This window comes from Seriola lalandi, unplaced genomic scaffold, assembly GCF_002814215.2.
Source record: "Seriola lalandi dorsalis isolate HSWRI2012SDOR001 ecotype SW California unplaced genomic scaffold, Sedor1 jcf7180002054394, whole genome shotgun sequence".
NCBI lineage: Eukaryota > Metazoa > Chordata > Actinopteri > Carangiformes > Carangidae > Seriola > Seriola lalandi.
Window position 1 is genome coordinate 124,198 of NW_019524947.1, and position 12,614 is coordinate 136,811.

Here is a 12,614-nt window from a genome sequence, read left to right on the forward strand (position 1 = left end):
GGTTGAGGCAATCAGAACAAAGTGATAAAGAATAGATCAAATAAAATACTGTACGATAATATTACAGTACATGTTCATGTTGTTTATCCTATGATGCTATTCCTTAAAGAAATTTAATATAATTTGAATAAATGTTGGCTTAATATTCAGTTGAGAGTATGAAGGAATTTTCTTGGCCTTGTTGTGGATCCATGGCTGCTCAGTTAGAGCTGCACATATAATTGTCCTATAATTGCTATATATGCTCTATTTGCTTTAGATTTGTCATCTAAACATAAAATCTGTGAACTCTACTCCAGCATAGTGTAACAAAAGTGGGTTTCAAGATGATGCTGTTTATGCCAAATTATTTCCCCACCTATGTCATGTAAATTTAACCTAGTAACATCAGACAATCAGACAACAGGGAACAATTAGATTCAAAATATGATGCGGGCTCTGGATGATTTTTTTCTCCTGGGCAACTATCATGTTTTCCCCAAATGATGTACAATGGCTTGATACAGTGAATAGTGCATGTAGCTGCTGTGAATGGGGAAAAAAATTCCCAAGGGGAGCATGTCCCCTCAATATAGAGTTAAGTTGGGGTGAAGCCCTGAATGTTTACAATGTCTGACTACACCCCCGCTTGAGGCCCTTATCATTTTTTAGCTTTTAAGGTGCTTTACTGATGTAAATTACCATTTGAGGTATTTTATCCTGTATGTTTTATAGTCTTATTCTGAAATATAATCCCCCCACATTTTATTCAAGCTGTGATGCGTGATTGTTATACGTTTCATCGTCAACGAAGACGATTTAAAGGAGGAAGAGGGGAAAAGCAATCAGTCAGTTATTAATAATTTATTATCAAGGAGTAAAATGACTTACTGAGCTTTTCATGACACCTGCTGGCGATTTGGTGACACTACGGGGCGTGATGACGTCACGACGTGTGACGCAGATGTCAGTCTCCCAGGCAGCAGCTGAGATCGTTAGGCGAAGATGGCGGACTCGCTGTCGACAGGTCTGGGAGAAGAGAAAGAGAAGGAGAAGGAGGACAGGGAGAGGGACGGAAAGACTGCAAAAACCGAGAGGAGCAAGGAGAAGGACGAAGTCACGGAAACGCTGGGGTTCAACGATAAAAATGGCGGTAGTAAGGGCAAGAAACGCAACCTGTCAGGTGAGAGCTAGCCTCGTTTCCACAGCCACAGACCCCCTCAGTTTGACAGCGCTAAGCTAGCTGCTGAAATTATTGTTTTTTTTTGCCTATTATTGTTATATTCACAAGCAAATATGTTTGGGTTAGATTACACTTCTGCACTGTAAGTGTGGTTATCTATGATAATCACCTTTCTTGAGCACGCAGTTGCAATTTTAGTCAGTGGAGTCTCTGCAGCTCAGGGCGCAGCTCAGTGTTGCCTGATTTGCTTAAAAAAAGTAGCTCAGTAGGAGCATAAAATCCACCCAATCGTCATAAAAGTAGTCCAATCTGTAAATTTTATGGACGTTTTTTGTGCATCACATACGTGTAAATGCATCTATGATTAAAACGTTAAAAGGTAACAGCTGTAGCTAAAGATACATAAAGTATAATGTTGCTATGGACTCACTGAGGTAATCTGTGGGATACACCTTAAGTCCCTTATTTTAGCCGATACGTGTTTACATTTTGGAAAATTAGGTAGGCCGAATTTGTTATTAGCAGTTCCTGATTGCTGCGCACCATTGTATGCACCGACACCAGTCAATGACTAAGTTAGAAACTGAAGAAAATTTTAAAAAAGGGGTTATTTTAGAGCAAGTTCTGCACTTATAGGAAGCATCTTTTTCTGTGACGTCTAAGCGGGTTTATGGACGTTTACTTGCGTTATACATTGGAGGCAAATATATCTGTAAAGCCTAAGTCACATTAAATCTAAAATTATGTGCATCATGTGTTTTTGTTTAGATTTGACTGAGTTATGACACAAATGGCTTTTACACTAGTTGAACTACTTTAATTGCAGCTGATGCAAACTTTGATGGTGTTGACAAGTGGATAAGACTAAAATAACTTTTTGTCGTGCATGCACCTGCCCCTTTCACCTCACACAACGGTATAGTCTCTACCGGCAAACCGCCCAGTCTTGCATTAGTGGCGTTGCAGCGAGTTGGCATTGATCTCAGGGTGTAGCGACCACCTCAGACACTGAGTTTCAAACACTGAGCCTGATTAAAGTAACGTTAGGAGGTTAATTTATGTTGTATGCACCCTTGTTAAAATTGATAGTATCGACTGCAGTGGTGGAATGTAGCTATACATAATAAGTATAATGTTGAGGTTGTACTTTACTTGAATATTTCCCTTTTTATTCTACTTTATACTTCACCACATTTCAGTGTGAAAGTAGAGTAACTCCTACTCAATTATCTAACAGTTTTATCCACTATTTTTCAGATTAGGATTTTAACATTAAGATTTTGTAAGATTTTACATGAAATAAACATATCATAAGCTTATAGCATGTAAGGGCAGATTCTTAGTCAGAAAACATTAGTACACTATGTACAGTGTCAAGTTTGTGAGCTTGTGGTTTTGTGATACAACAAGACATGGATACAACTGATCTAGAATAGACAGCACAAGAGGTGTTGGTGTGGCTGTTTTATTTTTTAACTAAGTCACGTTTTTAACAATCAGAATGTCAGATAGATTCATATGTCAGTCACAGGGGACACTTCTCTTTTACTTTTATAATTTAAGTACATTTTGCTGATAATACTTTTACTTAAGTAGAATTTTGAATACAAGTACTAATACTAACCCTGGGAGAACAAAGCTCCTTCAGAGTTGCAAAAAAACATCCTGCAACTGTTTTCACTGGCTGGGTAGTGGTTCCTGTAAGTAATAAATTGACTTTGATACATAAAATGGTGCAGTGCATCTCTTTTAGACAACAGTGTGTTTCCAAGGCCTTTCCTGTGTCAATATTGCAGTGCCCCCATGCACAAAGTGAGGTTCATAAACAGTTTCCCCATTTTATTGTGGAAGAACTTGATTGACCTGCACGGCTCCCTATCAACTTTGGAACCCTGACTGTGAGCCAGGCCTTATCGCCTAACGTCAGTGGCCAACCTCACTAATGCTCTTGTGGCTGAATGAGAGCAAATCCCTGCAGCCAGGTTCCAAAATGTTGTTGTAAACCTTCCCAGAGTAGTGGAGGCTGTTATAGGAGCAGATTACCGTCCATGGTTTTAATTTTAGTGTAGGTAATTCAGATTTCAAGGGGTTTGCTGAATCTTAATTTTAAGTTGCTTGGTTGATTATTAGCTAAGGACTTATCTTTGTTTGCAGTGGAAATGCACAAGCAGGCAGCCATTATTAACCTCTGGATATAAGTCATCAAAGCTTTTAGGATGGCAGTTATTTGTATCACAAAGGTGTGTGTGTGTGGAGTGGGTGGGTGGTTGGGGGTGTGTGTGGGGGTGGAGGTTCCTTACAATAGACAGGTGATGGTTACATGCTCAAGGAAAAGAGCACAATCTTGATCATGGAGACCTGAGAAAGAATGGTTGGTTTAGTTGGTCTTTATGTATGTTTTCAATGCTTTTTCTCCATCCTTGTGTATCTAGACTTGTCTCTGGTCAGATTTATAACTACTGAGCTCACCAGAGGCTATTTCCTGGAACACAATGAGGCCAAATACACAGAGCGCAGAGAGAGGGTCTACACTTGCCTCCGCATCCCCAAGGAGCTGGAGAAGGTAAACACGCAAAACATTCACTCTGGAAAATTAAAAATATGTGATAAATACATAAATTCATTTTCCTCTCTCTCTTTCTCTATAGTTGATGACATTCGGCTTCTTCTTGTGTCTGGATGCCTTTCTCTACGTGTTCACGCTGTTGCCCCTCAGAGTTATTCTGGCCCTTTTACGACTCCTCACACTGCCATGCTGTGGCCTCAGGTAAAGTTCACACAGAAGTGTCAGGTGCGCGGGTTTCAAGCAGTTTTCATTAATTGATCTTTGTCCACATTGATGATAAGCATTCAATTAATCATTAAACGCTTTTTCCTGAACACAAGCTTTATTCAAACAATTGACAATTGATTACAGTATTATGATTTACAGTATATTTCTGTACACATTCACTATAAACCACCTCAATACCTCAAGACCTAAAAAAATGACAGTAGAGTCTAATTCATACCTCTCTTACACAGTTTTTACAAAAGTATAATACACATTATAACATGTCATAACATTAAGATGTCTATGTCGTGTGTAGTTCAAGTTATTTAGAAGAGTGTACCCTTTCTCTGGATGAGTTTGAACATCTTTAAACACTACTATTGAAACTGACAAGTATTTTGGTTGGTATTTGGTTTTAAGTAATTTATCAAGCCAAACTTTCAGCCATTCCTATGTGAGGATTTGTTTATTTTTTTGGTTTTATTATCTGTTTGAATTGAATATCTTGGGGCTTCAGGCAATTGGTCAGACTGGTGTTCTGCAAAATTGTGATGGGCACTTTTCTCATTTTTAAAGACTAAACAATTATAAATTATTGAAAAACTAATTGACAAAGTAATTGATAATGAAAATAATAGTTAGTTCCAGCTCTACAAACTGACAGATACATACAGATTTGATGAGTAGTTTCAAATGTCAACATGTAGATTCATAAACAGAAACAGCCATTGCATTATTGTTCTTGACGTCTAGGGGGCAGTAGAGCTCTCTCTGACTGCTCTGACTGAACAGATTATAACAACCTGCGTTGTGTTGCTCTCTTCTTCTGTTGTTTTTGTGATTTCCTTCTGCGAATATTTTCTTCATCTGTATTTTGTGTGTGTGTGTTTTAGTGGCTCCCGCCTGCTTCAACCAGCCCAGGTTTGTGATGTGCTGAAAGGCTTCATTATGGTATTGTGTTACTCAATGATGAGCTACGTGGATTACGCCATGATGTACCACCTCATCAGGGGACAGTCTGTCATCAAACTGTACATCATCTACAACATGTTAGAGGTACACTCAAATAATACTTCCCAGTGTTTCTAACTCTGACTGTGCAGTATAGTCAGCCACCCACTCATACACTCTCCTCGTCCTTGTTGTGTTATCAGGTGGCGGACCGCCTTTTCTCATCATTTGGCCAGGACATCCTGGACGCTCTGTACTGGACAGCAACCGAACCCAAGGAGAAGAAGAGAGCGCACATCGGCGTGATTCCTCACTTCTTCATGGCCGTGCTCTATGTCTGTATCCTCTCTGAGAAGGATGGTGGTTGTTGTTACCAGTTTGTGTATCTTTGTAAGATTGTATGCTTCTGTACATGAGCTGATAAACAACATAGAGAAAAATAGAGATGTCTACAACAGTTTTAATAGTCAATTAAATCATTTAAGTAGTTGAATCAGTGATTCCTGCTTCTAAACTGTGAGTTACTAAATACCTTTTCATTTTGGACTGTCCCATAAGAAAAGTTATTTGAAGATGAAAACTTAATATTAATGTTTAACAATTCCAGACATTTTATAGACCAAACAATTAGTCAGTTAATTGTAAAATAATCAGCAGATTAATCAATAATCAAATAATCATTAGTTGCAACCCCACACAGCTTTTCTTCAAACTACTAGTGCATATTAGTAAATGTGTATCAGAATAAAAAACACAGCAGGATGTTTTTTAGTGCAGTCCTCAGTATGTCTTTTCCTTAACATGTTTGTATTCAGTTCTCCATGCCATCCTCATCATGGTTCAGGCCACAACCCTCAACGTAGCCTTCAACTCCCACAACAAGTCTTTGCTCACCATCATGATGTCAAACAATGTAAGTGTGAGGCACACAGCCATATTAACTTGGAGTAAAACGTATGCAGAAATATGCGTTCGGTCATGATATTTTGGGGTTTTCTTGCAGTTTGTGGAGATCAAAGGAAGTGTGTTTAAGAAGTTTGAAAAGAACAACCTTTTCCAGATGTCAAACAGTGGTAAGTGGTCAATAATGTATAAAACAGCCAAATATGTGCCACTTAAATCAGTGTTTTTTGGACATTTTGTGCCTCAGCCTTTGAACTTGGTGATTTAGTACAAGGTAAATTTATGGAATCAAACTCAGCCGCTCTGAGTACAAAGTAGGTTAATCCAGGATTGATTTGTTTGTTTCCCACAGACATAAAAGAGAGGTTCACCAACTACATCCTTCTGCTCATCGTCTGTCTGAGAAACATGGAGCAGTTTTCATGGAACCCTGGTAACTAACAGTGATGTACACATACTGAAATCTACACAGCTGGTTTATCTAAATGACAGTTCAATATGAACACCACTCTGCTCCTCATAAGTCCATCTTCAGGTCCTCTCAATGTGTTTCAGCATTTCACTTTCACTGACTCACTCATATCCACATTATAACTAATATTGAACTGAATATTGACACTGATTTCAATGTGTTTGTTTTTAGACCACCTGTGGGTGCTGTTTCCCGATGTAGTCATGGTGATAGCCTCAGAGGTTGCCGTGGACGTCGTCAAGCACGCTTTCATCACCAAGTTCAACGACATCAGTGCTGATGTGAGGCCTCACAGTACAGTACTCCATACAGTTCTTTCACAGTTTAATAATGACACTGGTTAGTTTTTGATGTGTATGCTTGACACTGAGCAAACTCCATCTACGCAAGAAGACTGTGAGATGCAGTTGAAATCTCATCTAGTAAGTGAACATTGAGTTAGGATTATCTCATCCTTCTACAATTTCAAATATCAATAATGAAACTTCAGGCCCGAGAGACCAAAGGTGCTTTCATCTTCATCTACACTGATGTGTCAGTGTTTTACAAACTGGCGTTTTCTCTCTCTCTCTCTCTCTCTCTCTCTCTCTCTCTCTCTCTCTCTCTCTCTCACACACACACTATCTCACACACCATCCCACTCACAGCAGATACTCTGTAGTATCAGAAGGAAACTGCCAGGCTTTTTCTTGTATTGTGCCGACCTTGTTCACGTCACCCCTTCGTCTTTCCTTCGTTTTCTCATCCTCTTTGGTTTTCTTCAAGGAGTTTTAACCATGTTTATGTAACAGAAACCATCTCCACAAGAAGGGATTAACCCCTTTATCTCCAAACTGTCAAACCTAATCACACAAACCTGACTCACATGTAGTTGGTGTTCAAGCGCTTGTGAATTTATGTTCGTGTGCACATTTTTGTTTTTTTACACTGTATTTAACTGACTTTGCTTTGCCTCATTTTTACTACCTCTACTCTACTACATTTATCCACAACACCAACTAATAAACAGATGAACATATTATGCAGCTTTGGTTTTACGCACACATTTCTCACCTGTAATTTTTATTACCTGGATACGCTCTGCTCATTCCATGTAAATCAGTAACTGCACAATTCTTTGATATTTAGATGTTTTTTCTTTGGCTGACTTGTGTTGTGTTACTCTGTGTCATGTTCCAGGTATACGGAGAATACCGAGCCAGCCTTGCCTTTGACCTTGTCAGCAGTCGACAGAAAAATGTGAGAAAATAAACTTAAACATTAACTTTTTCTCCAAGAAACCATCATGCAAGTTTCAGGCAAACATTTGAAGTTTTCCTCCAGAAGATATCTTGATTTAATTTGTCTTCATCAGCAAGGCTAGACTAGCTGAACTTACTTACTAGCTGCAAAGTTGAGAAAATGTCCACTCATCCCCATCTTTTTTGTTGTAATTTGTTGTGGACTGATTACTGCATATGTTGAGAAACAAGAAAAATGCTGTTTTTTGATGTTTTCTTAGATAATGTGTTAAACGTGTCCACAGGCTTACACAGACTACAGTGACTCAGTATCCAGGAGAATGGGCTTCATCCCGCTTCCCTTAGCTCTGCTGGTCAGTCACTCTTCATGGAGATGTTCATTGCTATTGCTATTATGTTCAATGCATACGGTATAAATCTAACATTTTGTTTGTGTTTTGTTTTTTCAGTTGATCAGAGTAGTGACCAGCTCAGTGAAAATCCAGGGTTCACTCTCCTTTATGTGTGTGCTGCTGTTTTACTTGGGGTAAATGTCAAGTTGTCTTTTCCAAGTTTTGGACACACATCATAGGTTTTATTAGTTCTGCATTTCTCAGGGTTTTTTATCAATTCTCTTTGCTTGTTTGCACTTAAATTTTTCTGTGTGTGTTTGTGAACAGGATGATCACTCTAAAGGTGCTCAACAGTATCGTTCTGCTGGGGACATCTTGTGTGTTTGTCAAAGAGGCCAATATGGAAGAAAAGCTCTTCGACCCTCCACCTTCTGTCGTCTCCAGCCGTGCAAACTCCAGAGCTAACCGGACAAAACACGTTCACACTTCACCACAGCAAGGTAGCACTCAAAGTGTCCCTTTTTCTCTTTATTGCTCCCATTTAAACTTGAACATGTTCCCCTGACAAATTCAAAATATGCATTCAAATCTGCCCTCTGATTTACCGAAAAACCCCTGATGCTCCAGCTGCCCTGACAGCTCTGTCAGATTGTTGTTCCAGTGTCATTCTGTCTTTCCCATTGACGTTCCACACAAACACATTTCAGACATTTTTTACCTTCAGACTTCAGTGCTTATATATCATAATATCATATTAACGTGTATGCTGACCAGTGTCAGCTTGTGTTGTGCTGGCATTACCTGCAGCATCTTTATGTTTATTTGTCAACAGTAAAAGCAGTGACAGTGACTTCACTCCCTTCAGTCCTAGAGGCTGGATTTCTGGATTTTCACTGGGGAAAAAAGTTAAATAACTTCTGTTGTATTGGACTCTCTGGTCTGGGACCGGAAGCAATTGATGTTGTAATAAAGTAGCTATTCATAACAGTGTTTTTCCTGGCTCAAAACGAGGTGCAGGTGGTGCCATCCTGATCATGTGCATACACATGCATGTGTACCGTACCTTCAACTGGCTCAATTGCTTTTTACAAGCAACACATCTTAAGAGTTGTAGCACCTTTCCCAGTGCACCACCACAACGGTGCAATGCTGCAACTGCAGTTACAAATGACAGAAATCCAAAAAGTCCAACACTTGTTAGAAAATAGTGTTTTCCATGAAGAGATTTATAAACTTGTAGCGGCACAAAATTTGACAGTAATTCCCTATGCAGGAAAAACCCTGCATATAATCTACTAACTCAAAAAAAAAGAATGGATTCAGTGTTAAATTACTCTTAAAGTTTCTCATCTATTTACATTGAACTCTCTCTCTCTTGCAAACAGAACCCACAGCAGACAAAGGAGGAATATCACTGGTATCAGACAATGCTCAGCCCACCACCGTCGCAGAAAGCTCTGCTCCCACACTTCCCAAAAGCGACTCGGACACATTCCTGACAACACCTGACGAAGAGGACGATGACAAAATTATCAATGCTGACACAGGACTGGAAGGAGACGGTCTCAAACCCAGAACACCCAAGAAAGACTTGCTGGAGATAGACCGCTTCACCATCTGTGGCAACCGAATAGACTGAACGCCATAGGAACAGCCAGTCAGTGTCCTGGAAACACAGCAAGGTTCAGGGATCAGATACGGGTCAAGGAGCATGCTCAGACCGGACTTATTCTTGTGCATCTGACCCCTGGAGTATTTATTTATTTATTACTGACAAAACCAGCCGTGGCATAAAGCTGTTACACGCATCAGAGGTCGCTTCAGATGTTTCCAGCTGGTCCAGTCCATTTCCCGTTCATCAGGTAGACTGATGATATTCTGTTGTCATCATGGCAACCTGCAGAAATGCAAATTGATTTCAGCAATGCGGAAAACTGGTGTACACAGCTGGAGCGGAGCACAAAGAGAGAAACAAAACTACATATGTGAAATGTTTGTGATCGTAGGAACGTAACAGCTGGACTGTGCAAGTGGGTGTTCAAAAGCACAATCATATGTACAGTGCGGAGTTGTTTTTAGACAGAACAAAAACTTGTCAATTTTTTAATTTTTTAATTTCAAATGTCTGAAAAATTCTAATATTTCAAACAAAGTTTATATGAAAAAAATGAAAAACGTTTTTTCTAGAATCGACCGTGTTCAGCTGCAGGATTAAGACTCACTATCACATGAATACATTGTTGAAAACTCAAAGTCGTTCTACAAACACACACACCAACGCAAATTTAAAGAGATTGTTTTTGAATTGAGTTACTGTGAGGAGCTCAGATGTCCATAGGTGAAGTCCAACACGTTAAACATGGCAGCAGTGACGCTATGTACAGTCTGGCATGAGTGCATTGTGTTTCGGTTACACAGTTTGGACTTTTACTTTTAGACACAGATAAAAGTTTTGAGGTTTTAGTCTCATGCCATTTGTGTTGCTATTTGAAGCACTGAGACAAGACAGTGCCGGTTTGTGAAAGCGCTAGTATTAATTTGAAGTGACCTCCAAGCCAAACAGGTTTGGCAGATATTTCTTTTTAAAGTGATTTTTTTTTTTTTTTTCAATATGGTTCATGTGTACTCTCATCACTCAAGCATGCAGCCTCGGATAATCATTACAACAACATAGGCATATAGCAATTTTTATATTGGAAACTGTGATCTTAAGAAATGTCTTGGTGCGGTACCATTGTGTGCTTGCTCTCATTTTGAATTCATGGTGTGTGACACCAGCATCAACTTAAACATGTTTTCCAGTTCTTCATCATTATTTTGACACTGATATGAAAAATAATTAAGATTGTCTGAAGGCGTAGACACAGATGTTAGAGTGAGTCACATCTAAATGACAGGAAAGAGGAAAATATTAGCACTGTAATTGCATGAAAGCAGTGAACGCAGCATTTGCCATAGCGCTGTACTTGAGGAAAAATCAGGTTTGGTCTGTAAAAGTTGTTGGCATTGTTTGGTGTGGTTGGCTTCTGGCTGTGAGCATTGGAAGACACAGGCTTACTAAACAGTCTTGGATGCCGTGAAAGCTTGAGGCATTGTTTAATCAGGTAAGCGTATTAAACAACTCCGTCTGCTCTGAAGTGCCAGGAGTTGCATGTCAGGGGCAAACGTTAAGTCCAACCAAGCTCTCATTTTTGGCTCTCATGTATTATCATTACATGCAAGCCACCGTGCTATACATTTGTTTTTTTTTGTTTTGTTTTTGGAAAAATACCAGGTGATCTTTGAAAAACCCAGAAGCCCTTTTGACAACACTTATTGCTGTTCTGAAGCTTAATGAAAAAGTTTGCTGCCAATAACAATTTTAACCAGTTTTCAAGTCATAGCTCTGTTTTCTTAATCCAGAGTTGCTAGCCAAAAATAGCATATCTCCTTGCTCAATTTTTACTTGAACCAAAATTTAGGTTTTATTATTAGATCTACACTATTTGTCTGTATTGCTGTTTCTTTGTATTAAGTTTTTGTACAAAATAACATGTTTATATTTTTCTTGTGTCGTGCAAAAGTAAGTAAGAAATTAATTAATTTCCAGCTATCTGGGAAGGAATTAGAGTTGCAACTTGAAAAATAGGTTACAAAGGTCTTGCCCAACATAAACTCATAGTGACGTGTGTGTAAATCAACAACTCTTGACTGGGAAACAAACACTTTCAATTACATTGCAGTGCACATCATCAGTTCATCAGCCAAAAAAAATTACTAATTGAGTACAAGTGATGGACAGTGTGGGATTCCCTCTGAACAGAAGAAAATGTTGTTAATGAATGTAAAATGGATGCTAAGCTTTGCTGTGACTCAGATCTAGTGGCTGTACATGGCACAGACCTGGCGTAAGTCGAACCTCACTATAGGAGGACAGTCAATACAGTGACATAACTGCATACTTTCAAATGAAGGATCAAGAGTGTGTATGTGTCAGTATGTATGTGTGTGTGTGTGTGTGTGTGTGTGTGTGTGTGTGTGTGAGAGAGAGAGAGAAATTGCAGTGTATGAATGGTTCTCACTGCTTATGTATGAATCAGATATTTGATGTTTTTATTTTTCATGTAGAACCCATCTGTGTAATGCATCTCCTTACATGGTAGAAGGAGAATAAAACAAGATTTTGTTTTGTAACCCTTTGTGATTTGACTGTTTAACCAGTGTGTGTGTGTGTGTGTGTGTGTGTGTGTGTGTGTGTGTGTGTGTGTGTGTGTGTGTGTGTGTGTTTTTGCACGGGAAAACAGTGGCAAGTGTTTCAGTGAAAGGAGTCACTTCAGGCTCTGTTCACAGGGCAAACACTGCCGTCCACTGTTCCCCCTGAATGGGCATTTGGGGGGGGGGGGTGTCTGTCATCACAGACATTCACACACACAGGGGGGGCTTTTTTCTGAAGGTCCAACCCTGATAAATTATCTGCCTCTGGATACATGACTTGCATTTTCCTGATTATCTAGACATATTTCAGGTTTACATTTAACCAGTGTTGTGTAAAGTGCCTGATAAACTTGAGGGGGTGAGAGGTTGGAATAGAGGGCTAACATATCAGAGACTTCAAAGCTATTTTCCCAGACTTAGATAACCGAACTAGACTAACGATAATTTTTAACTGAGTTGGGTTTTCCCTTTTTTGAACTTGAACCTTATTTGTTTGCCAAAATTTCTCTAGCCTTGGCCAGCTATCTGCGCAACCTCAGAGATCAAAGGTCAGTCGTTCAGTGACGAGAGTATAGAGTCAATGACC

General features: G+C 39.3%; 1 protein-coding gene across 1 annotated transcript; it reads left to right on the forward strand.

Moving 5' to 3' along the window:
- The first annotated feature begins 950 nt into the window (after window positions 1-950).
- On the forward strand, window positions 951-12,007 carry tapt1b (transmembrane anterior posterior transformation 1b). Its single transcript, XM_023409522.2, has 14 exons — window positions 951-1,162; window positions 3,595-3,725; window positions 3,811-3,929; window positions 4,829-4,991; window positions 5,090-5,225; window positions 5,702-5,799; window positions 5,890-5,959; window positions 6,142-6,222; window positions 6,433-6,542; window positions 7,441-7,500; window positions 7,787-7,855; window positions 7,952-8,028; window positions 8,162-8,334; window positions 9,220-12,007. Exons 1-14 carry the CDS (start codon window positions 985-987, stop codon window positions 9,471-9,473), a joined length of 1,719 nt encoding a protein of 572 aa, XP_023265290.1. The 5' UTR covers window positions 951-984; the 3' UTR covers window positions 9,474-12,007.
- The last annotated feature ends 607 nt before the right edge of the window (window positions 12,008-12,614 follow it).